This window comes from Temnothorax americanus, unplaced genomic scaffold (assembly GCF_048541705.1).
Source record: "Temnothorax americanus isolate GAGA-0224 unplaced genomic scaffold, ASM4854170v1 Scaffold14, whole genome shotgun sequence".
Classification (NCBI taxonomy): domain Eukaryota; kingdom Metazoa; phylum Arthropoda; class Insecta; order Hymenoptera; family Formicidae; genus Temnothorax; species Temnothorax americanus.
The window spans coordinates 196,069-223,874 of NW_027509275.1; the positions used below are offsets into that span (position 1 = coordinate 196,069).

The window sequence follows — 27,806 nt, forward strand, 5'->3', positions numbered from 1 at the left end:
TTTGTTATAGGTTGCTCAAATAATAATTATATTCATTTATTGTGCTCAAAGAAGTAGACAAAATCATTTATTAGTTAAATATTTTTCAGTAAAAAGACAGGAGTCACTTACTTTTATACTTTCACTTTTACCTGTACCTATATCTTTTTTTTAGATATTCCACCCTATCGCCAACTAAATATTTAAAAAATCAACTCTTTTTATATCGATTGCAGCCTAAAAATGTGGATTAGAAATCCGAGGAATTCAAACAAAAAAGCGTGTAGGGTTTTTTTAAGACTTAATGAATTAAGACGTTCATGCCATCGATGAGTCAGCATAGTGTCCACATTGAGCAATGACTCACCGGTGGAACAGGGTATCACATGTTAAATATTAGCACGTTTGGAATAAACAAAGTTTTTTATTATTATTAATTAAACCTTATAGTTGCATTAAATAAAAGTTGTATAATTTTATACATTAATATTAAAAAATAAATTTATGTAATATTATTAAAGAAAAAATAAGTAAAATAAAGTCGTAAGCGAAGTCGTCGAACGCGAATAAATGCTGTGCCATAATTTTCTATCATACTCAAGAACAAAAATAAATATAAACAAGCACTTTATAAATTTTATAACTGTTTTACTTTCGAGAGATAAAATTCCGGCGTTGTGTCAAGCGACTAGTTCAATCGAAAAATTCTGTTAAAACTAATTATCTTCTTTTTCTCAAATATCCACGTGCCATCGACAAGAAACATATAAGATATATCATGCGCTGGCGTAAACGTGTTAATGTACTCATTGCACTTGTTAACTTTTAATGTCAAAACATTTTTTTTCTATTTTCTTCTTGCTTCGGATAACTTATAAAAAAATATAAGTTTTGTATGCGGCAAAGTTTTTATCATAGCCTCGTTCAAATGCTTGGAAAATTATTAAATTGCTTGATCACGCTAAAAAATAGAGAAAATAATCGCTGACAATGTCTAATAGTACACTGAGAAAAAAATTTGTTAATCTTAAAAAATGTTTAGTCCAATACGAGCAACTAAACATGTTAATTAGTTAACTAAACATTAGTTGTTTTAACAATTAAGTTGCACTAAAAAAGGTATAATACATTCATGTCAACCTTTAAAATTTTTTAATCAAGAATTAATTAATTTAACTAATGTTTAGTTAAACTACCTAAAATATTTAGTTGCTCGTATCGGACTAAAATTTTTTGAGATTAACAAATTTTTTTCTCATTGTCAGTGTAAGAGACAAAATTTCGAGTTTGATAAAACTTGTAATTCGTGAATAAATTCTGTTTAATAAAATCTCGTGTTAGAAATACGTTAATTTTTATTAGAGCGATATATATCCATTAATAAGATAAATAAATACATTTTATGGTAAAATAAAATTTGATATAAATCACTAAAAGTCTAATTTTCGGTTTACTTTTTTTGTTTAAAAAAAAAAAGGCTGGTCAATTATGCCAGAACATCTTGCATATAATGATAATTTATTTTTTCTATATTTATGTATTTATTTGTACAATTGCAGAATATTACAGAATATTTCATTAATATTGATATCAAAATACAGATAATATCAAAACACAACGTGGCTACGTTTCGGAACTACGCTCTTAGTGCTATGAGCGTGTTCTGTCCTTATTCAACGCTAGACAAGTCGAGCGCTAAGAACATGGTTCTGGAACGCAGTCTATGTAATGTAGAGTCTTTTGTTGCTAGATATATTCACTTATGTTTAATAATTAACCCCTTCGTCACTCCCTTGGGTCTTTTTTGGCACAACCTCCGTATTTTTCGAAAATGTCGAATCTTGACAACCGGTTGCACATATCAGTTTTAAGGTATATCCAAGTCACTTGAAACATACGCATTTTATATTTCAATTCTTTATTATAATAAATACATAAATTACAATTCTTACAGCAATATTGTTAAAATATAAGAGAAGAATATTTCTATAGTACCTTATACCTCCGTATCATTTGACATAAATGATGCTCCTCGAGAAATCCCGGGGATTTGATCACTTTTACTCCCATAAGTATAGCACGAACAATCAAAAGCAAGCTGATAACCCAGTCCAAGGATTCGAACCATAAGCCGACGTCGTTCGAATTCATAATAAGAATCTGGTTCGATGAATTTAGAAAAAATTTATAAGGAACTTTTACGTCTTTGAGAAAGCCAGTTGTACCACAAGATAAAAGTATTATTGCGGGGTCTTTAATATTCATTTTTACACAGGAGAATTTGTTAATATCGAATCGATTAAATTTCTTATGCAAAATTAATTCGAGAGACTCAAACTCGTCAAATCCATCGCCGAAAACTATACGATTTTTGTAGAAACGTTCATTTTCACCACGGCAGCTTGAATCATTTTTACATTGTCACAGTCAACAAAGATTACCTTTGGAGTAACCCGCGTCAAACAATATTCCGCATTCGCTATAAATATTTATGTTGAATAAATTAGAAAGCATATAAATACATAACTGCGACGAACAATATCGAAGTTCAGAAAAAAAAGATCATCTTACATCTTATCCCTTTTTTTCGTTTAGGCCATGGATTCACAATAGCGCCGATATACAGTGCCGCTAAATATGGTACATAAGCCTCCAGTTGGTTATGCGTACACACTGTTATTACGTCGCCGGATTTTACTTTTAATTTTCTCAGCCATAATGCGCATTTTACGCTTCTCTCTTTCATTTGTTCGAATGTACTTGTTTTCCCCGTCGCCGCATCAATCTGCAAAATATATCAATCTCATATTTCTATTAAATATGTCTTGTTTAGTAAGATCACGTTAATTCGACGTTATTAATAAATGCTTTCTCCGTGTGTTGTGTCTTATGGAATTTTATTTAAATTTTATTTAAGTTATTATTACCTGGCCGATGAAATTCGCGGTCTTCTCGAAAATGTCATCAAAATTTTATTTCCGATACTGATATGCTCGTTATCAATCGGTTTCTTTGTGTATATTAATCCTCTAATTTTTTTCTTAAATGGAACCGTTTTCTTAAAAACAATAATGTACAGTAATGTTATTAGAATAATGCATGCATCTTTACGAAAACTTTGGACACTAAATATGTATTTTTTACCTTAATCTTGTAATTGGCACTCATACCGTTGAATATTTAATATATCTGTATAATAGTTCAATAGATTCTGAGATCAGAAGTAATAATGTCGATTGTTACAATAAATGCCGCATGACTAACCTTTCACTTTTATCGATTGTTATGATGTGAAATATACCCTTCAATCAAGAATTTAACTGAAAATATTGTGGTCAGAACCGCTATTGGGCTTGTTATGATTTTGAGCAAAACCTCTTCGCATCATTCGCATGTATATTCTATTAATTCAATAGTATTGTATCAATTTTTTTTAAATTTTAATTTTGTTTATTTATTAATTATTTATATTGTTAATTAATTTTACGGATTAAGTTTTGTAGAAAATATTACATATAAATATAAGGATATTTATTTAATTTATAAAACAACGTATCCATCGATTTTACATATTATTAAATTAATTTTGTACGAACAAACAAGGAAATGCAAAAACAATATTTTTAATATATAAATTAAATTGCTTACACCTCGATATACATACAGCATGTCACATAATAAAATATTATTTTTGATTATTATCAATCATCGTGAATTATATCTTCTGTGTTTTTCTTATCTCTTTCGTTAACTTTAACAGTTGTTTTTTTTTACAAGAATTTAATTTCAGGAGTATTCTTAATGTATGTTCATTCATCAAGAATGCGTCGCTTGTCCAATAAATACATGTCAGTTGCATGAAAAAACTTAGAATTCATTGAATTTATAATTAATCCGGCCGTCTGGGGCGATTTTTACGAATCAAAAAAATAAAACTCACGTCACAATAATTTTAATGTGCTTTTTTCATTTTTTAAGTATTTTTTTATTTCACCTTACTTTCTTTTAGAAAATATTGAGTAAATCTATATATTATCTTTAAATATACTAATAAATTATAGAATAATAAAAAATATGCAATATGTAATTAATACCACTGATTTTTAATTAGGGTGTAAAAATCACTTCAGGTGACCATTTATGCAACAAAAAAAAATTAGTCGTCCGTTCCCGGATTAACAAATTTTCTATTACAACCTACTACCTAGCTTTGTGCCACTCGAGAAATCGTTGATTGATTTTCATTAAATTCTTTCTTCTCTCACGTTCCCGTCGAACGGCGATATTTCGACATTCAACTTCTTTGTTTCGCTTTATTTTCATGGACAGCAATTCTTCTTTTAGCTGTAACGCGAAGAATTCAATTTCTCTTTCTCTCAGATTTGTAAAATTTATCTTGCGTGACAGCAAATTAATATTAAACGGACCTCAGTTAAGGACATTTCACATAGAAGTCCTAGTCGACCTAGACCACTCGATTCCGTGGGATTGTAACTTTTGATTTGTCTCGATCGCAACGTTTGAATTGCTTTGATTCCTTGAATCAGATGAATCTTTTTTTGAACGTCTTCGTTCTTCTGCTTAGATAGTATTAACTTCAGTTGGCGGGATTCCGCGTTAATCTCGGCAGCTTTCGCAAATTTATTTATTTGCTTATTTCAGATATCTTTCATACATACATTAATATTAGAAAATGACATTGAGAGATACCTCTCTTCCGTTTCTCATCTACCATTGAATTGAGAGCCTCGCGAGTAGCTTGTTTCATCGCGTGACATCTCTCGATTATCTTTGCCGCTTCTGTACTTTGATCTCGCCTCAGGTTTTCTAGTTTTTTATACAATTCTTTTTTCTTCATAGCGAAGATGATTATTATCTCAGTTTTTGTATTTTAACAATTTACATGTTACATAAATATGCATATAAAAATTAATATTTATGATTTATGTAGACGCTATATATAGATATGCGTGTATCAGCAAAGCAAATAATTATTTGTTACATAACGGTTATAAGTGTTATACGAACAAATAATTTGTATGTAAGAAAATTGAGATCTATGTAAATGACGTGAGCGGACGTTGACAATGTATAATTACGGCGATTGACGTTTCGTGCAGCATGAACGATGCGCAAAACACGCTGCGACATTTATCACTACATCCTCTTTTTCCGATTATTATAAATTATAGATTACATTGTAAATAATATCTGATTTGACATTTGCCTGTTAGAATGCAATATCACCTCTTTTCGCATTCTCTCCGCCTGCAACTTGATATCGCTTATCGACAACTGCTTGGCAAGAATAGCATCTTCTCGCGACAGTAACGCACTCGAATGCTTCTCTTGCATCCTCCGCATCTCTCGCATCCGTTCCTCCTCCTTTTTCTGAACCTCGAGTCTCGATATCATCGACGGATCGCTTCCACCCTCTGCTAACTGCCGTACTCTGATATTTCAAAAATCAAAAAATTTGCAAAAGATTTTAATATTACAAATGTGTATATGGCAATGTTATGTGGGACAAGCTATAAGCGATAAATATGTTGAAAATACATTTTGATCTCCTTGCATATGTCATTTGTGACTCGCGCGCATTCTCTTAGAACGGAGGAGAACGTGTGCCTGACTTCCACCGGCTGAGAAATAATACGATGGCATGATTAATCGCGAGGCACGGCAGTCGTATGCCGTTGAATTAAAAGCACGCACTTTGATGACTGGCAACGATTTTCCTGCAAAATGCTCTGCAAGCACTCGCTTTTGATTCGATTTTCTGATCGGACCTTTAGGATCCTGAGAGCAGCTCCATGCATTTTTATCGGCGTTATTTATTAGATTCGCAGCTTGCAACTTGTTAATCGTTTGATAGGCAACCAGTCTCTCTTTTACATCTGATTCAGGTTTTGTTTTAGACGTAATTTTATGAGTGGTCCAGTCCTAGCAGGGATACGAAAAATCTTTAAATGAATCTTAAAGACATATTTTTCGTGTCGCTTTTTAATTTATAAACCGAGAACTACGAGAATTCGTGTGCTTTATATGAAGCATGAGAGAATCCGCGATTGACATAAAAAAAGCAGTTGAATTATAACGCTCTATTGATGATATAATTCAACTTTATGGAAATATAATGTTATTTAAATTCAAATTGAAGACAGTTTTGCAATCTTTTTATTAATGATATATGTAAGAACGATCGGAAATACTTAAAAGAAATTTGCAGCAGTTTTTACGAGTACTTAAATTGTTTTAAAACAATTCATTTTTAATCTCGAAAAATGAATATAATTTACCTACTTAGTTGACATTTTTGGATTTAGAATTTTCACAAAGACACAATTATTTTTCACAGTTATTTCCATATCTCTGAATACTTTTTAGATGATCCTACGTATATCATATGTAGTACGTGCACATTACGATTATACTTTACTTATTTGAGTTGATAGAAACATATTTCAAATTATTTGCTCTTACCATTTTGTGAAAGTTACTTTTATCCTTAAAAAGAAATAATCCTTTTTGCCATGCTATGTAGAACCCAACCTTCAAACATGGCCTTGTTGTCAAAAATAGATCGATAATTTACGTTTCATAACTTTCCTCAAACATTATGCAACTGTTTCTAATTATGTTTCTAACTATATATGTATATTATACTTTATTCTATGTTATTTTTTGGAGTGCATTTACGTTAAAGATAATTGTGTCAATTTTCTCAGAGAAGCAACGAGAGAGATCTACGAAATTGTTCGATGTGGAAACACATGGTACATGAATAAACAATTCGTTGTGCCACATGTTTATTGATATCTCTTTCTATTCCATCAGCCTCAGCATCTCGCTGAGAGAAACACGTCTTACACGCTGCTGTTAAATATATTAAGGAAAGAAGATATATACTTTAATATTAGTTTCCCTGAGTGGGCTTTGTACTTCGGTAATACGGGACGCGATAACGTTGTACCGCTCATATATAGTCAATTGATATTCATAACGTCTTATCGTTAATGAGTATTTCCCTCGTTCCAACTTTAATTAATACTGCATAGATACACACTACTTACGTAGAGATGGAAAATCGATTTAAATCTCAATTGAGAAATCTGGGTTTTTCTATGAGAAACATATCGCGACGTCGGCGATTGATATCGTTCTTTTTCTTGTCGACACAATTAACTTATAATAAATTAACTGTACGTATAATATATTGATGGAATTTGGAAATTTACGAAAAATCCTCGCCAAATTTTCGAATAGTAAGGGGGAATTAATTACCTCAATTGATATAGGGTATCGAAATTTTACATAGTCGATGATTCATTTTTTAAGATATTGTGTTTGATGTTCATTATGTTTCGTATCATAAGCGTCGCTATGAATATATAAAAAGTTTAACAATAAAGTAAGACTACGATATAATATACAATTAAAGATCGTTCGGTTCTTTTTGCTCATTGTCTCTTATAAATATCAATCACGTGGAGAGTTAGTTTCACCTATATTAGTTTAATCGATCTGTTCTCTCCCTGTCTTTCTTTTTCTAGCTTTAGATCTACATTATATCTATATAAGATAGAGAAAAGGAGTTTTTTAAGTAATAACGTTTAAGCCATATGTTGGTGAAACTAACTCTGATGTATACATAAATAAATAAAACGTTACGCTGCTGTTACAATACTCGGTTGCAATAAGAGATAATACAATTTCTAAATATTTGAAATATGCAGTTTTCTTCGCAGTAACATGCAGTATCGAATACAGTTTTAGAATTCTTTAGAATTGTTTTTAGAATCAATTTAGAATTAATTTAGAGTTAATTTATTGTAGATATTAATTAACTAACATTTTTTTTTTAAACAAAATTTGTTTCCAGAAAAATTTTAACGGTAATTAGCGCATAAATATGTTTTTCTAATTCATCATTATCATTTCAATTATTAGATACTACGATCTCATTAGTTAACAATCCGTGTTCTATTTCTATAAAATTAAAGCAAATACAATTCGCTAACAATATATCAAATCCATTGATGTAAAAGAATGACAAGTACCAATCAAAAATATCGAGTATTTATCGATCTGCATCGCTGTTGCAAGAGTCATTTTTATTCATGTTTTCGTCTTGCATCATATAAATTATTGTGTTGTACTTCAATTCCGAGTTATTACGAGTAAAAGCCCAAATTAATCCGCATAAATTCATTGAACTCAAAATAATGTACGATCCAAACAACGCAAAACTCAAGAGACTTGCGTTGTCTGAACGATTATTATTAACAATCATTGGTGTCCACAACCTACTTGCACCTTATCAGCTACTTCTATTGATATATCACACATAAATTATAATAATAATAATAAACGATATATCGTCACGATCATCACATTAAAATGGCTAATGTCGAGTGAGGCGTGGTCAATGTCTACGAGCATGCAGAATTTGGAAGTGCGCGCGGAAATACCGTAGGTGTCATGGTCCATTAAACTCGCGCGCGCGCGCGTTTACGAGAGAGAAATTAAGAATAATTTGTACAGAGCGCCTGTGAAGCGTGTTTAATTTAATTGCTGAACGACTTGATGATCGCCGTCATGCTCTCGTACGTTCCGGTGGCGAAGCCCAGTACACCGATCAACACTATCATCACATCCTTTGCGATCGTGAAGAAACCGAGGCTGGTGTTGTGCCAACAGACGATCATCTCAATGATCGGCGGAAACACGAGAGCGAGGGCGGTGCTACTGACCGCACCGACCAGGGATATGAAGAGACCCAATTTTGGTATTGCTTCTGCCAGTATAACTGGAGGAACAATCGATATTAAATTATCACATGTACATCAACAAGCTGCAAGTTATTTATTCCGCATCCAAGTTATATATATTTTTTAGATAAGTTTTTATTCTGTGCATAGAAGTATTACGTTGTAAAGATATAAAAATATTGTCAAAATTTATAATTTGAGAGATATAAGTTTGAGACGAAGAAGATAATGTAAATAGAGGTAAGTTTGTGATGTAAATAATATAATTTAATAAAACTCTCCCGATGTAAATTGTACTTACATGTGATAAAGCACATGACGGATCGGAAAACGATTTCTGCGAACACTGGCCATTTAAATGGACCGAATCTGTCAACGATGGCGGGCCACATTATTGCGATCGGGACGTAAAACTGCAACGCGTAGGTAAGCAATATGCTCAAAGAGATGGCGGTCTTGATGCATTGCGGCAAGCTGCAGAAAAATTCAATCTGTTAGTCGAAGAAAGATCGCTCGTTATATCTTTCGTAAATAGAAAAAAAATCATGTGCGATTCAGTTCGATGATTAATAATTAAAACATGCACGAAGCGCACACATTATTTATGTTAAATTTTCGCGAAGTCACGAAGCTATCTCTAATATTTATCACAGGGCACAGCAAACGTTTAGGTAAAAACCTTAATTGACTGATGATTTTCCCGTCCACCCTTGGAATACAGAAAAAAAATGTTAAGATAATCGTTCGACAATCAGGCTAACACGACAAGATAAGTTATAAACGATATGCACACAAAGTGTAATTAGCTTCGATACTTACATTTCCTTTGGCGCAAGATTGAGCGTGACCGAACCAGCAACCGCGTCACCGTACTTCAGATAAGACAGGAAACCAATCGCGACAAACATAGTGCCGACTATCACCATACCGACATTGAGAACACCTAATGGCTTGTTAAAGTTGCGAGGTTTCCTCATTTCATTCTTCAGTGGCAATACCTGTAAATTGTCAGAAGTGTCAGAAGAATAATTAACATAGAAAGTATACTGTAACGTCAATATTTGTTCTTATCAACTATATTAACAAAAACTATATTAAAAGTATTTGTACTTACTAGAGTAATACCCTCAAAGGAATATATCACAGTACCAAAGAACAGAGGTAGATTGTTCCAATCCGCGACGTATCTTCTCTCGTGTATGGACGGCACGTCGTGGCTCATGATGTACATAGTGGCAATGTAACCAGCGATCATTAGGAAATTCGCTATCGAGGACACCGGTACCAAATACTTGAGATTTCTAATCCAAGTACTAAGCATTATGGGAATTAATACCACGGCCATGTGCTCGTGAACGTCCATCTCGATTCCGTGCGCGTCCAGTACCTATCGCGAAAAATAAAACAAAATTTTTAATATTTATTAATAATCTTTATTTATTGCTAAGATAAAGTATAAAGATTAGATTGAAATAAGTTTTTTATCTTTCCCATAACAATTTATTATTAATTATATGCGGTAAAGATAATATTATATATCGTGAGCAATTTTGGGGGAACTTTATTTTTCTTGCAATACAAAAAGAAACGGGCATACGGCGAACAAAGCATTAAAATCCAAAAAGCTAAGATGGAGTCAGTGGAAAATGCTTTACCTGCTTCATGTTCGAAGAAATGAAAACGAAATATACGCAGCAGAATCCGAGTTGCGTGACACATAAAAACACATTAACCAACTTTCTGCAACAAAATCACAAGAGAGCAACATAAATAACATGCACCTTTGGCGACGCGGTAATGTGAAAGAAATTATAAAAAATAATTAAAAGACATGTGTAAAAAGTAAACTAAAAAATAGGCATACGAGTAGCGTTCATGTGGATTAAAAGTGTGTATATAAGTGAGGATCAAAACGATTGTGAATTGTGACATTGCGTGAGCTTGTGTTCCTTATTATTCTGTATTTCCTTGCTTCGCTACTTCTATCACGCACCTCATAAAAGCCGAATATTTACGAAATCCAATGGGACCGGTAGCAAAGCACATCTCCACAGTTCCAGCAAATCCATTCGCGTAGATGCCATCGCCAACGCGACGTGTCACCTCCTCGTTACATTTAATCTGCAAAAGATATTAGTATCAAAAGCGTAAGGCTCCTGTAATTTCATCAGAGTTATATTTTATTACAAAAAATATTATTAATTTCCTATATTTAATTTTTCTCAGATAAGAGAGCACGAGTCATATGTTATTTCCTATTTTATTTATATAATTGATGATTATATTAATTAATTGCACGTACGAGAATATGTTGAGCGTGCACGCAAATGATACCAAGGAAGATCGTCAGCGGGGGTCCCAGTAGTAATCCGGCGTTCTTGAAAGCATCTCCCAACGCGAAAATTCCCGAACCGACGTTACCCTTGAACAGATGCATCATGGTTTCCAGGTACCTGCAGTTCGTTAGTGCGTTCTATTTATTCTCGCCTCGACGTGATATTCGACGGTGACAGGGTAAATCAAGACTAATCATCGGATATAAGCGGAATTCCAGTCAATAGAGAGATTATATAACTATGAATCAAAATATGAATATAAATGTTTGATAAGCATTCCAAATATGCCAAGAAAAGATCATGATTTGCGAGAATTTTTCAGATTTTGCCAGTCATGGATTTTGTTCGATTTTGCTCGCTTAGATTTAATAAATACGTCTCTTTAATTATACAAATCAATTTGAGCATATGTGACTGCTGTTCAGTAGTTTAAATATATCAAAAAACAATTAATTTCTCAAGAATATATAGATTGCAATTCGACAGTATATTAATGTAAACACGCTCTATACATATGTGCAATTAGAAAACAATTGACCGTACCGAAGTGTGACCGTACGCACTTGTGTGCGGCACGGGACCTAATTCATTCCACGAAACCAGTTCCTGATACATCACTGTAGTAGATTGTATCTATATAGATATTTGTTCTGTGTGTGAGGAATAGAGAACCGCGCGCGCGCGTCCAAAAGTTTTCCCGTAACCATAAGAGAATGTTTTCGCATTGACTTTTAGAATATAAAATTTTGAATCGTATATTGTCGCGAGACAACTTATACCTGAATTTTCATGATTTTATCAATATCTTTCATAAATGCTTTTATATTAAATACGAATAACTTTACTGCGATATATGAAATATCTAAACAAAAATATCAGTACAGAGATTATAAATATATAAATCTCGAATTATATTTCGAAACGTACTACCTTTGTCGTAAATATTGTTCATAAATAAAACTGTTTTTGAAATAAAATTAAAATTAAAATAAATCATATCAATTTAAATTTAAAAAGTCATATTTTTTTGAAAGTTTCTTAGCTGCGCTTATGCGCAATTCGCAATCCCTAATAATATAATAAGGCAATAAATAATAAGCTAAATATGATTATTGACGCAAATTGATGCATTTATTTCTCTATCATTTTTTGCAGTACGGTTAAAAGACACATTTTCTCCGCAATTCGGTTATACCAAAATGCATTTATGTATGTGCAAACGTATTTCTACGTAGCTGAGAACGCTAGAAAATTGTAACAAGCCGATGTCAAAATAACGTAACATTCTGACAAAACGTGATTCTTCCCGGAAAAAAATAGCTATGAGTTTGCACGGAAATACAGTAAATTAGGTTTTTATCGGACTATGAGTAATGAGATAATCAGATAATATATAATACTCGCTTCCGTCTTTTTGAAATCATGCATACGCTTCGCGATGATCACGTGCCGTACCACTCTTATCGTGTGCAATATTTGTTTGTTTCTCCAGATATGTTTACTGTGTAACATGTTAAGGTGTGTAACATTATTTTCATCGCTCGTGCATAACACGCACTAAATGTTCTGTTTCTGTTAATGCAACCTTTATCAATGTCTAATGTTTTTAATCAACGTCAATCAATATCGTTTTGCTGTCGATCTATTGCCGGTATTCATAGTTGGATCTTATATTTAAGATTGTCTTAAGTCTGTTCAAAGGCAGTCTGAAGGCTGGACTCCATCCAGCCAATAAAATGACCGTATTAGCATCTTAAGACATTACTTAAGACGGTCTTGAAATAAGATCCAACTATGAATACCGGCCTATTTGTGTTTGTGGTTATTAAAATTTTGCTGTTTTATGAATGCCAATTAAACTTACGAGGTGGGGTGGTGCACGGTGATACCGTGCTCATTACTTCTTCCCTTCTTGGCATCGCCACCTTTCTCCATCGCCAAAATGGGATCTTTCGATTGGAATGCTCCATAGGTCCCGCTATTTCTATAATATAAAAAAAAATTGACGAACGGAGATTAGTATTATGACATAATAAATTGTCGCGGATGCCAGAACTATTTTGTTGTTATAAAAAATTCTATCTAATTGTCAGGATGGAGGAAGTGGTCATAATTAAGTTAATTGTCGCCGTGTACGTACAGCTAACGATGGACCGTGATATTTCACGGGGCTTTCCATGTACAATGGTGCTAATCGCCGGATATGTACGCGCATGCTGTAATTTTCAAACGAAATGATCAAATTTTCACAATTAACGTTAACTGCGACGTGAGACTGACGCAGATAGATAAACGTATAGCGAGATAATATTTTTCTAACGAGCTTCGGTAGAGACATGATTGTCATAATCATGCCAATAGAACAATACGACATTCTTGGCAACAATCTGACACCTGAAATAGCATGTCTATAAATTTAAGGCAGATATTCGTCCCGACGTTTATCGATTGTTTCCGTATTGTTCTGGCATCTTATTTCGAGGTGCTATAAATTACCACGACTCGAACTTGTAAGCGATATGCATACAAATATTTATAAATAAAAGCAAACTAAATAAGAGTAATCGGTAGTAACTATTAGGTACTGATAACAATTGGTCTTCGTAAAACTAAGAAAATGTTTAAACCCGTTTGTCACAGGACATGGTAACACAGGATCGTAACATTGTTTAATGATCGTCCACGTAATTATGCAACTCAGCGAGTGATTAAGTTAGCTCCAACGAAGTAATTAAATCACATTCCTCATATGGCGCGTTCAATCAGAATTAGCAGTGTCGCGCACTTGCGACTGCACTAATCTTCGTGCAATTACTTGTGTCCGTCACAGCGTCTCGTATTAATCAACTTTTCAATTATTGATTACATAATGCTTCTTCTCGAACAAAGTTCATTAATATGAAACATCTTCAGTAAAATAAACTTATAATAGCTTTATCGGATATTAATATCGGAGACAACATCAACAGATTATTTATTAAAGAGAGAGAATCTCTGTTTTACATTTCCGATCGTTTATGTTAAGATAAACTTACCCAAGTGGCTGCTTGAGAGTTGTATCATCGCCGTGAATGGAATTCTTCGTCGGCGAAATCGGGGAAACCGGATTGCTGTTCATTTCCATCTGTAAAATAATTAGACAGTGAAAACACATTTTCGAATTACATTTCGAGCTACATGCTCAAAGCATATGTAGTAATGTATGTATATTAGCCTATATTGTCCATGTTTTATAAAATATACGTATATATATACACAGAGAATATCTAAAGAAATACTAAAGTATATATAGAACAGTGCGCCTCTCGAGACTCTATTTTCGCTCGCGGCTCTATTCGCGAGCCCGAAACTCTGAACTCGCGCTTTTCGTAACGACACGTACGTCAGAAAGTCCTTTGTCCAATCGTCTAGACGTGTTACGACAACATGATGAATGAAACGCGTATGTATGTACATGTACGGATCAGTCCGGCGGCGCCAAGTATGCGGACTGTCATCGGCACGAATAAGTGTCGGCTCGATTACTTTTACACATTTTTGCAGTACATTATTTTCTTTTTTCTCGCTGGAAACCGGACTATAACGATAGATCAAAGGTCCTCAGTATTATTCCGTTATTAACAACATATTGTCGTCCGTCAATTGAACGCGCCTTGCACGCTTCCGTATTGATTGGCTTCTTAATTAATCCGTAGCGTGCACAACATTTAATCCCATATGGGATCAATATAATTTAAAATACTAAATGAGAAAAAAAAGGAAAAGAAAAAAAAGACTCGCTTGCGAGTATACGTGTGAGAAACGTGACGAGTCTAGCTTGACAATAGTTGTGACTATACATTTATGTATAGATATACAAATCGTTACAAGCGTTGATTTTTTTCATTTTCCTTTTATTTTTTATTTTTCTAGTTAATTTGGTTGGTGAAATAATTGACATGCTAAACATAAATAAACCGATCAACCTCATAATCAAAATATTTACTTTGAATATTACTTCAACGTTTTTATTTATAAATTATACGCAGCTAAAATAAATAGCGCAGTGTGCTTATTCGTAATAAATTCTTCGGTTAATTTATCTCCAATACGATTAAATGAGTGTACATCTGTTTATATATATAAATGAATCATCAATCTGTAATTCGATGCTTTTCCACCTTTCTTTTATCGGCAAGATTGAAAATAAGAATAAAATTTTTGGGAAAAACAAAGGTATTATTGATGCTATCTATAGTCTCTGTTACATGATAAAGACGAACAGCGAATACCCCTCCGACAAAGAGAGAACTTCGTAACGCGGAAGTGTACAATCGTCATCAGGCGGTGTTTCTTCAGGCGAAATAAAAAAGGACGACCTTATATATTAATTGTCATGTAAAACGCGCATGTAATCATTTCCTGCGCCACTTACCTTTAATAGCGTAAATGATCTTAATCGAGATATCCTCCAAGTTACAGCCTGAGAAGCTATTATATAATTAATGTAAACCCCGTGTGCGCTATGTAGAAACACTGAATTGTCACCCGGAGCAAGTGGAACAACACGAAATATTTATGGCACCTTTACTGACGTGAGAAAAAAATAACTGCAACTTTATAAAAATATGGCCGACAACGATAAGACAAATGGCGAATATTACAATGGCGCAATTACTTTTGACATAGCTTCTCAAGAAAAAAAATGAAAATGTCAATTTCATATCATACTGATAAAAAAATGACGTAAATTTAATCAAATTGGCGTTATTTCAACTTTCTGTTCTCCTTGGGTTCTGACATCGACAACATACCGATGCAAAAGAATAGATAACGCCGATAAATAATGCGCCTAGAATTGCAAACTTCGTCAATGCTGCAATCATTAGTGCCACTTGCACCACAGAAATAGCATTTAGTCATGATGAAATGTAAAAATAATCTGTAAAATGTCATATTCATTAACCATATGGAAGGGAATATAATTGTCTGCGCTAGATAATATTCTCGTGTATGTAACGTGTAATCTATTATCGCTTCTCATGCTAATAGATCACGAATCGTGGACCCTTAACCGGATCCAAGCGCCTCGGCCTACAGAAGTAGCATAGACGGTTTTGCTCATTAAGCAAATAACTTAAATTAAAATTCCAGAAAAGCGAGCAAAAATAACATATGTTGAAGTTGACGCGGACTCAAAGTTATAGTGCAAGTTATAGTCTAAATTGAACGCGGCATTGCAGAAATAAAATAATACGACCCAGTGTGCGAACTTGCGAAGTCGAGTTTCATTATATATTTTTTCGTTTATTTATATCTGTATTATTTTATTTATTTAAATTTAATATGTAATAAATACGTGTTTCACGCGTGTACGCGACAAATATATTTCCATTTATCACGTTGTTTTAATATTTTATGTTTCCTTTCAAAGTATAATGTACCATATTGAATCATATGTCGATATTATTTTGCATGCTCATATAATGATTCATTTTAGCGATATAGTTTATCACTGTCTCACTGAGCGATTGCGGTATGTGGACTTCGTAATTTCGAAACGAAGGCAACAGGCATGACAATACGATTTTTCTGAAAGTTAATACTCCGTTTAAAATCCCTTTTATAACTACCTATAGTGGCATATCTAAAGTGTATATTACGTATTTGAGCTAGTTTTATTACTTTCGGTTAATTTGACGCTCTTATAGACATTACTTTCGTTTAATTCGGCGCTCATGTGGAAACAAACGTGAGGATAGCAAGCAAAATTATGCTCACATTAAAATTTATGACTACGTTTGTAATAAATTTAAGTACTTTAAACGCTGTTAAATTGTATATTAAGATAACCACATTTGTATCATCACTTTCATTTCTTTTGAATTAAAATTTGATTGGAGAGATTTTCAAGTGCAAATAATCGATCAAAATCTAAATCAATTACAAAGTGTTGAATAAATTATATTAAGTAAACAGATAAATTTTATCGAAAGATATATATGCTGTATTAAGAAAACAAAATAATAATTAAAATATAATCGTCGATATCATTATAATAAATCGTGCGTATTCAGAAGAGAAGGCACAATTTATTATAATAATAATACAGTGAAAGAGAATAAGATGATATGACATTCGTCGAAAATTTGTATTCCACCTTTTTGTTGCGAGTTAATCATACAATCGTACGGTAAACACGTTGACAATGTACTTATCCAGTTAGTCAACTTAATGTAATCACTGTAATTACTGTCGTAATTCGTCAAAGAGCTTTTTTTAACGTGTCGACTACACGTGATTATTTCGATCAGAGGCATGGGGACATGCAGGCTAATATTATTCAGATTCAATTAATCGAATCTCTTAAATCATGCGATGACAAGAGATAATTACGTTTGGAATCGCCCGCAGTATTTAGATTCCCGTTAATCGTATGTGGACTCATAACACGTTTGTGCTTCTACGATTTCACGGTAAACGATCGAACAGATAACACGAGCAGTCGCTAAAGCTCAAACGACCTAAATCACTGTCACGTGTCTTTTGCTCGAGGAAATTGCAGCGCCTGCTTTAACCGACGCGAACTTACTTTTTGGCAATGTTACCGCTGCCAACGACGATACTACCAAAATAGAAGCGTTCATCGGCGCTCTTTTAGTCCCCGGTCACGTGCACTTTTATCAGACGCGAACCGTGATTGCGTCAAAATGTCAATAAGCATTCGACGTTTCTGCTTTCTTTCTGCTGAAAAGAAAGATAAAGAATTTCTGAAAGAAAGGCTCGAGAAAAAATTCCTTGTATACCTTCCGAGTGATAGTGCCAATCGTAAAAATTGATATGTCATTGAAAGTCATAACATTCGAGTCGCGATTAAGAGATGATCGCGCTTCTGTTTAGACTGTCAAATATGATTAGATAATTATTCAGAATAACTGATAAAGAGATATTGCGCGAGGAGTTGATACACCTACGTTTCGAAGAATTTTTAGGAAATAGAGCAGTTTCGGAAGATAAACATGTCTAAAATTAACTTGAATTACTCCCGAATAGCTCGGAAGAACAGACATGACTTAAGACGAAGAGCTTACAGGAAGTAATTATCTTTATGAATACATGTCTCAGACATGGAACGACGACCATTCGTTTCTGTTTTGATGTCTAGTATTTCAGAGATAGTGCGCGAGTTCTGGGACACGCGGTATATATGTACGAATGTGTACAGATATCGCTCGGAGAGAAGGCAATTCGCGCGCAGTCAATATGAAACCGCGATCAAAATGTCGAATCATCAAACGATAAGCTGACATCATTTTTGCGACCACTCATATACGTACCTATAAGTATTCCTCGTCTATAGCTTTATAAAAAAAAATTTGACCGCGTAACGCAAGAAATGAAGCTCACTTTCACTCGCGTTCACTTCTCCAATAGCTGAAAATGAAGGCATTGAAGTGGGTAAAGGCATCGTTCACGTAACGTGAACAATTTAGCGAAATTACGACAAATTGCAAAAACAGGATGCTTAAGTTCCTATTCAATAAAAATTATTCTAGTCTCGATTATTCTCGATTTTCATTACTTCCTACAAATTTGATGCATACATTGCATTGCAATAATCGCAATTCACCGCGCAATCACCAATTGAAATTGTTGCACTTGCTATCCTTGAAATGCGTTACTAGGAAAAATGTTCTTTTTCTGTCAGCGTATTAATATTTACTAAGGTGTATTGAAGTATATTACGTGATGCAATACATAATTGTATCATGCGATGTATACGTGAAACATACAGGTTTCAATGCTTAAAGGACATTCGACACAAACTACTATTCCGCGAATTTTCTGCACCTCGCTATATTGGTATACACGAGCCTCGCAGAAGCCAAGCTGTACAACTTTGTGAAACAGTGAGTATAGAGAAAATTGATGACGTTATAGATACACGCGTGTTTTAATTGGTATTAAAATTAATAAATTCATGAAAACCGCAATTGATTGATTAGATTAGTTTCTGAGAAATTCATATCTTTGTCGATACGTAAAACCGCATTATGCAACATCACGTTGCGCTTTATACCGATCGAATCGTATTTGTATTCCAAATAACTATATTTCGGCGCTATAAGCTTAGTGCGTCATTAAGAAATGCAATTTTGGCACTTGCCAGAAAATCATGTCGCGCGCTTGACGCAGTTAAAAACAATGTGATCTTGATGGAAAAACCTGCGGGAAGATAAATGAATCTATTTGCAGTTAAAGCTAACTGCCCGAATAAAACTTATCTCCATGAGAATGGCATGGTAAATATTGTCGCAAAAAGCAATGTCGACACAAATGTAAATGTTCGAAGAAATTACGCATGTTTGCAGGTGACAGTCGATGATGCCCACCGCCAAAATAAATTTTACCACACGCCTAGGAAAATTCGAGTACAGAACGATAATGATAAGAATTGAACAAAATTGCACATTAAAAAAATAACAGAAGTAAATAAATGCAAGTGACCATTCAATATAAAATTCATACTTCTGGCAAAATTTACAAATACAAAAAGAAAATTCCCCATCTTTAAACAAAATAAACTCCTACTGTTATTTTACTTATGCAACGTAATTTTACCTAATTGAAGCATAAGACTATTTTCTGTCTTATTTACTATCTCTATATTAATCCTACTAATCTCTTATCTGATCTTACTTAATTAGTTTTCATCTTAATTCAAACTTAATCTTTTATTATCTGATGTACATAGATGCACATGCAATAGGTAATAAAACTACAAATAGATCACTTTAATAACTAAATAATTGTTTAAAATTTTTAAGCTTCTTTATGTCCGCGTGCATTATATATATTATGCAATATGTGATATATAAGATGACGTAGCAAAAAGACTAAGAATTTTAGAAGCATATAATCATCAGAAAAATTAATATTTATTTAACATACATGTAACATGTGTGTAAAAATTATTTCTGTCAATAATTTATTTCAAATCGGATTTTTATTTCGATTCGTGCAACAAATATTCTGTATGTGTCTGCCTTTTATTTCAAACTTTTTACGACAAAAAATTATTTTAAAAATATACTTTAAAAAAGTAAAAGTATATTTTTAAACATTCTTAAAAATTTTCTCTATTTTATAAAAATTAATTAAGCCCCTTTCTCCATCAGAATTATTTAAGAATTTTAATAGCTAAAATATCACTCACGTGTTTGTAACAATCATATTACTACAAATTACTTGATTTATTGTCGGTTGTACGACATGTTTTGCAAAAGTATGACGAAAACTAATGCGATCATATTTGCGGAGGCAAACGTCATTTGTTTACTGTTCATTAACGAGTGATGATATTTCGCGCGCAAAACTTACATCCGATCATACTTATTTGTCCAATTGTCATTTGAAACAACGGGATAATAGTATGATTAAGCGTCTTCAAATTAGTTTATTTCTTCAATCAAGAATTTTTCTTGCTTCAACCTTTCGTGCGATAATCATTGCACGTGATAAGATTTTATGTTAATTTATTTGCATCACTATAAAACCTCGAAAACAAGTTATTCTCGTCGGTTTCAAGATAGAGAGAGTGAGGAGAGATCATTAATTCATTATTCAAAAGTACGTGATAGTAAATAGAGTCTGAGACACGTCATAAAAGGTCAACAACTCACTCATAGGATTGTCGGGAAACGCGTGTGAAAATTAAATAGCAGATGACACACGTACGTACCTTCGTTCGCGGTCAGTTCGGCTGTTCTCGGCTCGGTTATATCCAAATAATAAGAGGACGCGAATACTGATAACCCATGGATGGTGCTGTCGATTGTCGCCGTTCCTGCGGTTGCACGTTCAACGGTCGGCTGCTTACACGCGACTGAAACGGTGTCGGTCTGAAACGGTCGAGGAATACTCGGCGCAATAACCACTCGAAGGCTGTCTACTTCCTTCTGACTATTCGCTTGCTGCTGCTGGTGCCGAAATGCCGTGTCCCTTTATTCTTGGCACCGGGCTTGTTGAGACCCGGGGCAGAGACCGTGTCGGTTTCATCATCGAGTGCACGAACCGAAAATCGACCTCGATTCCGAGGGAGGTCATAACTTCACTTAGGAAAATCCCTGGGTCTCGTATACTTCATCTACCGGCTGTGAAGTTTTATCGATAACAGCGTGGTCGTTATCGAGGTCATACAGTTTACGAAGGAAAAAAAGGCGGAGTGATAAGAAAAATCTGTCGTAACACAGCGATAAAATTTAGCTATAACAAATTGTCGAGATATCGTTCGGTGGAACATTGCAGTGGATGGTTTGATCATTTAGCTTAGCATATTGAGAAAATTTAATATAGCGGATCGTTCGGGGCAATCTCGAGTGAAGGGTGCTAAGAAAGGAACTCACAAATTTAATGGGTCAGAGTTAAAAAAGAGCTTAGTGGCCGAAGAAAGAAAGATCATAATCGAGCGAATTAACTGTCGCATCAAAGCGCATCACGAGTGTCGCGCCGCGCGTGATTGGGATCGTCTTATACTTTCTCATGACTGCAATTAAAGATTAACAAGTCGGAATAACTTGCGTGGATATAGTCATTCATTTTGTTAGCATAAAAGACTTCAATGACACGACCGCAACGTGCAAAGGATTGATGTATTACCGGTCAATGCACTCGCTTTCGGCATCAAAGGTTGAACTTCCCAGACGCAATGATAAGCCAATAGAAGTCAGAAAAGGAGTGGAATCTTTTCTGATCCGAAAAGTTTACGCACGTACTCGTTACAACGGAGACTGTTTTTTGGAAACCCAACGGTGCGATTAATGTGTGACAATGTTTGATAATCCAAATTAAACTTCACGCTTAATGACGAAGGATATACGTTGCGACATAGTTTAAATAACGTCGATGGAAATCCGACCTCGCTATTGACGCGCGTCCTCGACTTCGGCACGGAGGTTTCCTTTGACTCCTTATTTGAAAGTAAGAGTACATTCGAGGCACCCAAGGCCTCCGCGCATATGCATATGCACAAACCGCAACTAAAACCGAGCGATCGGGAAAGCGATATAAGAGGCGTGGTAAAGGAGCGAGATAAGGAGTGTACACGTTGTGCGGTGTATTGAAAAATTTGCGCGTATCAAATCTGCGGCTATAAGAAGCGAGCGACTCAGCTCTAACGAAAACGGACGACACGCGCGGCACGCGGGGACCAGAAACAGAAACGAGGTCGTACGTGAGATTTTATAAGCGTGGGTTGACCTTAAACTGTTGTACAGAACAAGCACGTAATATACCTGATGTATACAAACATATACTCGACACTGCACACTGCAGAATTTTTGAAGATACCTTGTCATTTTGTACGAAAACTACAACGACTGTTCGAGTAGAACGGAAATTAAATATTACTTCTTTCTATTTTAATGCAATTTTTCGAAAAGCGGTCTCCTCAGCAAAATATATAGCGTAAGCGCTTAGAATTAAGCAAGAACAGATCCCAGGTAGCACATATTAGTTTCACATACGTTTTTTGAACGTATACATAGTTTCATAACCGTAAAGAACAATTAGGAAACGTTTGAACAAACATGTTTTTGAAACCGTATGATTTAAGAAACGTATTTTTTACGTTTCTACAGTTAACAAAAACACCTATTTGTTAAATTTTTCCTTTCAAAATTATAATTTGCTTTATATATATAATAGCTTTAATAGCCTCTCTCTCTCTCTCTCTTTTGAAACATTTAAATTTATATTGAACTAATTATTGTACAAAATAAATCATTTTATCCACATATATCCACATATTTACTTAAATTAATTTTGTCATACCGGTTTTAATCTATTTGTCATCGGACAAATCTGAGCTTAGAAAACATTCTCTAGAACATTCTCACGCATGTCTCAAAGACATCACAAACACGTTCAAAAGACGTACAAAATAGGAATTTTAAATGTCTTTATCATTAAAACAAAACGTACGTTTCTATAATAGTTTTTTAAACGTTATTTTATCGGAAAAGAATCGTTCCAGCACAAACGTTTTTCAAATAGACATTTTTACTCATGAGAAACGTTTCTAGAAATCGGTTATAAAACATTTCGGAAAAACGCTTATAAAACATTTCTGAAACGTGTATATGCTACCTGGGATGTAAGTTCTCTTCTTGACAATTCATTCTCTTACATGCAATTGCGTAGCATTGTCTCTTACGTTGCAAAATCTGCGAATCTCACTGTATCACTGGCGAGATACAGATACCGCGATTGGTTAATCGCAAAACTTCGCGGAATTGCCATCATAAATGGTTTCATCAATTAAAGTAATAACCGTCGTGCGATTTGTAAGTTTGCTCTAGGTTGCGCTTATCAGCCGCTGACAGTTTCTCTATTGAGGAGAACCGCGCAAAATATCGCGAAAGCTCTGTTCGCGATCATAAATCTCATCTTGAAGGGCTGATACGCGAATCTTCGCAAGCTACTCGATAAATATTATAAATAACACAACGATAGAGCGAATAAGCCTCCAACTGACATTTTGAGATTCGAGAGATACACGTTTCATCTTTCTTTTTTAAACAATTCGAATTCTGGAGATCGTTTATCAAATATACATATCACGTAAATATGTATTATACTTATTTCATGGGTGGTGAATTGATCTTATCGCTCAATCGTATTGAAATATAACGATAAGTATTGGAGATCGCTAAACAAATTAGCGCGATTACGACAAATATGATAATTTTCGGAACAAATACGCTGATTAGATTGTAACGTAATGGAATTTTGTTATTCCGTTACGTTTGCTAATCAATACTTTCCGCAAGCCTTGAAGAATCTATAAAGATAGCGGCGTCGCTTCTCTACTGTGTTGACAGTGTAAAAGCTGTGTGGTCTGCAGCAATTTATCATAATAATTTATTTGTTAGAATATAACCGGTCCACGATAACCGATGCTAACCGGTCCAGTCCGCACGGCAAAACATATACTTAAAATTTTCCATTAGGATGACGCAGCACACCGAGGAATGCTTTCGATAACAATAAGCATGCATTTTCATTATCTAAAGCAAAATAAACATTAAAAGGGCTGTGTGTTCATTTTATCATGTTATTAATTCCGAGATAACACGTTGACTCTACCTATGGAAAAATTGACAAAACTCTTTTTGAAGAGACCGCCGTGTCCACACTTATTCTATTCCACAAGATTTGTAAATATTATAAAACAATGTATAAAGTAAAATAGTAAATAGAAAGTTCAAAATTTATGCGAACAACATCTTGCTATTGTCTTAAGCTTTAATGTTTTGCAATTAAAATTACGATTCGTTATAAAGCAAGTTTCTAAATTCCGCAAGACTTATTTATATCGTAAAATAATGTATAAAGTAAATGAAAAATTCAAAATCCATGTGAACAACATCCTGCTATTGTCCTAAGCTTTAACGTTTTGCAATTAAAATTATAGTTCGTTATGGAAAAGTTTCTAAATCACGATTTAGAACGAAGGAATGGAATATGTTATATAATATAGGCAGATCGCGTTACTGGAATTTAAGTTTATTTTGTATTTTGCAGCCACTATTTAGAGAATTGGTGCCAAGATGCGTAGTCTCGCGGAAGAGGATCCAAAATAGCTAACGCTTTCGACGGCTGGTCAGTGACCGATGCATTTTGCAATTCTTGATAATGTACGAAACAATAGATCGCTTCCATATATGACAAATGTGCCCATAAATATGCATATTCTTAAAAAAAAAAAAAAAATCTCTTAAAAATCGATTTATATTCTAAGAAAATTTATAAAATATGCCAACTACGTTTTGTATCCTTCAGCTGCTAGACTATTTAATTATTTGTAATATTTCGATAAGAAACATTAATTAATAAAAAATAAGAATGTTACGGATTTAAATTTATAAATTTTAATTATTTTGGAGAATTGCAGGTAAAAAAAAAAAAAAAAAAAAAAAAAAAATCCGTAAACATTTTAATTAAATAATCTGCCTGTAAAAAAATCACTATCTCTGTAATCAGTACACTACAAATATTTTTTACATAAATTAAGAAATAAGGCAATTATAAGATTGTTCTAATTAAATTTCATCAAAATGATTACTCATGTCATTTCCGTAACAGTTAATCAATTTCCAAAGAGCTTCTTGTGGTAATATTAACATTTCCATACAATGCGTAATTACCGTGACAAAAGCATTAAGTATCATAAAATATCAAAGGTCGATAATTAATGAAAACGAAATGTGCGAGAAAGTTAGCGGTCAAAAGTAAACGTTATCAAATCAATGTGTTAAATCTGTGCCAAACAGAAGGCTGTATTGGTCCTAATTTATCAACTCCGACTTGCAGACCAGAACTCGATCTGGCAGTCGTCCGCGCTGTTACGCAAAGCTCGGAGACCTTGACCGACGCGCGATATCTGGAGTTCGTTTTAAACGTTCTTTCTATAGCATCTCGCATCGAACCATATTTTTATCGTCATCTTGACAGTTAAAAATACCTACATATATCACTTTCGATATTATTAAACCTGATACAAGCGCCACGTCGTATAGAAGGAATCAGTGAGGATCCTTTTCTTTTCAATAAAAACAAAACAATGCAATATACAACTGCGTATATAAATTTTTTTCACGTCCTACACAGTGTTAAAAAAAGTTGGCGATTAAAGAAACTGACAAAACAAATGCGTTGCTGAAGCGAAATATACACAACATTGTATAACGTGTAAAATTATTTGAGTTTAAATTAGCTTAAAGGCAAATGCACTTGAGGATGAGGACGCCGTTTTACTCGTTGGCAGCGAGTGCAACCACTGTGAAGCGTACTTCGTTGGGATCGCGTTCCATATATTCCTTGCACACGCGGGCAGCATCGTCCAGAAGTGCCTCCGGTGTAGTTGAGCCATGATTGATAGGAGCAGGCTTTCGACCGTCTAGAAAAACAAATATTTGTTATTACAGCATTTTTATTTAGCCATATCATAAAGTCAATGTAGAACAAACGCGTACCTAGCTCGTACAAAGAACCGTCCTTATGTACAAACGCGACAAAGTGATGGTACACCTCCATATCCTCAGCTGGTGCCTAAAAGAAGAAAATATATCTGTAATTTACACACAGTTTGAAAGACAATCATGTCATTTTCAGTTACAAAGTAGCCAAGTACCTCAGTCTGTCCTTCCTGGGCAGATTCCGTGTGGGTATCAATAATTTCCTGTGCTTTTTCTAAACGCTCTCCACGTTCAGCGTACGAGAGTCCTTTGGTTTCATCTAAGAACTTCTTGAGAAAGCCATCCTCCAATTCTATGCTGTAACGCAATAAAAGGAAAAGTATTTTTACTGTTTGTCAATGCGACAGACTAGATTATTTATGATCATAGATGCTTACACGTCCAAATTATTCGCTACGCTGTGAAGTAATGCAATTGTCCCACATGCGTTTGAGATATTTTGCTTCAAATGATATACAGAATCTGGACCATCATTCTTGCTATCCTTAACTTCTGCTTCATCCTCTTCAGCCTTGTCAATCTAAGAAAACGGTAAAGCAAATTTTGCTTAAAGAAACATGTCAGTCAAATCCCCAAGACGCTTCGTCATATTGTACACTACATATACCTTTGAAAAAGGATAAAGCAAAATAACGGCAAGAACGGGCCTAGGGACGATTGCCAGCAAGTCCGACTCTAAACCGTACACATCTAAGACCGACCATTTCTTTGGAACGCCCAGCTTGTGGAGGAACTACAAAAATATGCATGAAGTCAGTACACTGAATTTTTGCGCATTTTCGACCGTGCCGAAGAAATCCGTTAGAATGTTTTCTTTCGCGAGAAGCACGTGATCGACGTATCCACGACTACGATCGCCGAGGAAACAACGAGATTAACCCGAACCGGCTGAACATTGCAGCTGCTTACCTTCGTCATAACCTGTAACAGAAAGCCCGGTTGTTCAATCGCTGCTCGAGCAACGTGTCGTGACTCGAGTTGAGGCTCACTTACCTCTGGATTCGACTCCAAGGGCACCCAAGCCATGATAAATCACGATAATTTTCACACGTAAGAGATTCCGTTCCAACACGCCGGTAAACGTTCCTCGACAAGCCCGTCACACGTCACACTCGTCACACACACACTCACGTGATCGTGCACGTCACACTCGTCACCATGGACCATGACCATGGTGTAAATAAAATGCTGCGTTCCCAGCGTTCCCACTATACGCGTCGCGCGTCGCGTCACGACGCCGCGTCAAGAGTTATCCAATCAAAACGTTTCATTTTACGACGTCATTTCCGACAAGATCTTGCGTCGGAAATGACGTCATAAAATAAAACGTTTTGATTGAATAACTCATGACGCGGCGTCGTGACGCGACGCGCGACGCGTATAGTGGGAACGCAGCATAAGTAGACAGGTGAAGCATTGCGCATAATGGCGGTAGCTTTGGCGGTTGAACCAATCAGGAGGCGACCCATTTTGTTGCGCTCACTTTAAGGTGAAGTTCGCTTATAAGATATAAAAATGTGTAAATCATGTAAAATTTTAGACTCGTGAAAATGTCAACAAATTAATAAACAGCTATACGAGTGGGGCCGTATTCTGTTCCGCTAAAATCCGCTTACCGACAATTGTCGGTGTCGTTGCCCCTTCAAGATCAAGGCCCCTTCGCCGAGTGGCACGCTGGTTAGCAACCAACGCAAAAAAAAACG

At 34.6% G+C, this 27,806-nt stretch overlaps 3 protein-coding genes across 4 annotated transcripts; all 3 read right to left on the minus strand.

Moving 5' to 3' along the window:
* Positions 1-1,461: 1,461 nt before the first annotated feature.
* Positions 1,462-8,462, minus strand: LOC143894685 (cilia- and flagella-associated protein 99). The gene is made up of 8 exons (XM_077401212.1): positions 8,451-8,462; positions 5,695-5,922; positions 5,539-5,621; positions 5,227-5,431; positions 4,690-4,831; positions 4,407-4,609; positions 1,975-4,323; positions 1,462-1,865 (listed from the first exon to the last, which is right to left on the minus strand). The coding sequence occupies exons 1-7, from the start codon at positions 8,460-8,462 to the stop codon at positions 4,180-4,182; spliced, it is 1,017 nt and encodes a 338-aa protein (XP_077257338.1). The 3' UTR covers positions 1,462-1,865; positions 1,975-4,179.
* LOC143894589 (proton-coupled amino acid transporter 2) lies at positions 6,338-21,637 on the minus strand. 2 transcript variants are annotated; one of them, XM_077400983.1, is made up of 11 exons: positions 20,808-21,637; positions 14,122-14,210; positions 12,951-13,070; positions 11,053-11,203; positions 10,744-10,871; positions 10,406-10,490; positions 9,865-10,137; positions 9,570-9,748; positions 9,430-9,459; positions 9,052-9,224; positions 6,338-8,788 (listed from the first exon to the last, which is right to left on the minus strand). In XM_077400983.1, the coding sequence occupies exons 2-11, from the start codon at positions 14,208-14,210 to the stop codon at positions 8,547-8,549; spliced, it is 1,470 nt and encodes a 489-aa protein (XP_077257109.1). In that variant the 5' UTR covers positions 20,808-21,637; the 3' UTR covers positions 6,338-8,546. The 2 variants fall into 2 exon arrangements, with proteins under 2 accessions (XP_077257109.1, XP_077257110.1); XM_077400984.1 differs by lacking the exon at positions 9,430-9,459 and having other exon boundaries at positions 20,808-21,393.
* Positions 21,638-25,698: 4,061 nt separating this feature from the next.
* Uch (Ubiquitin carboxyl-terminal hydrolase) lies at positions 25,699-27,255 on the minus strand. Its single transcript, XM_077401009.1, has 7 exons — positions 27,097-27,255; positions 27,013-27,024; positions 26,711-26,836; positions 26,481-26,623; positions 26,259-26,400; positions 26,101-26,176; positions 25,699-26,024 (listed from the first exon to the last, which is right to left on the minus strand). The coding sequence occupies exons 1-7, from the start codon at positions 27,127-27,129 to the stop codon at positions 25,879-25,881; spliced, it is 678 nt and encodes a 225-aa protein (XP_077257135.1). The 5' UTR covers positions 27,130-27,255; the 3' UTR covers positions 25,699-25,878.
* Between the last annotated feature and the right edge of the window lie 551 nt (positions 27,256-27,806).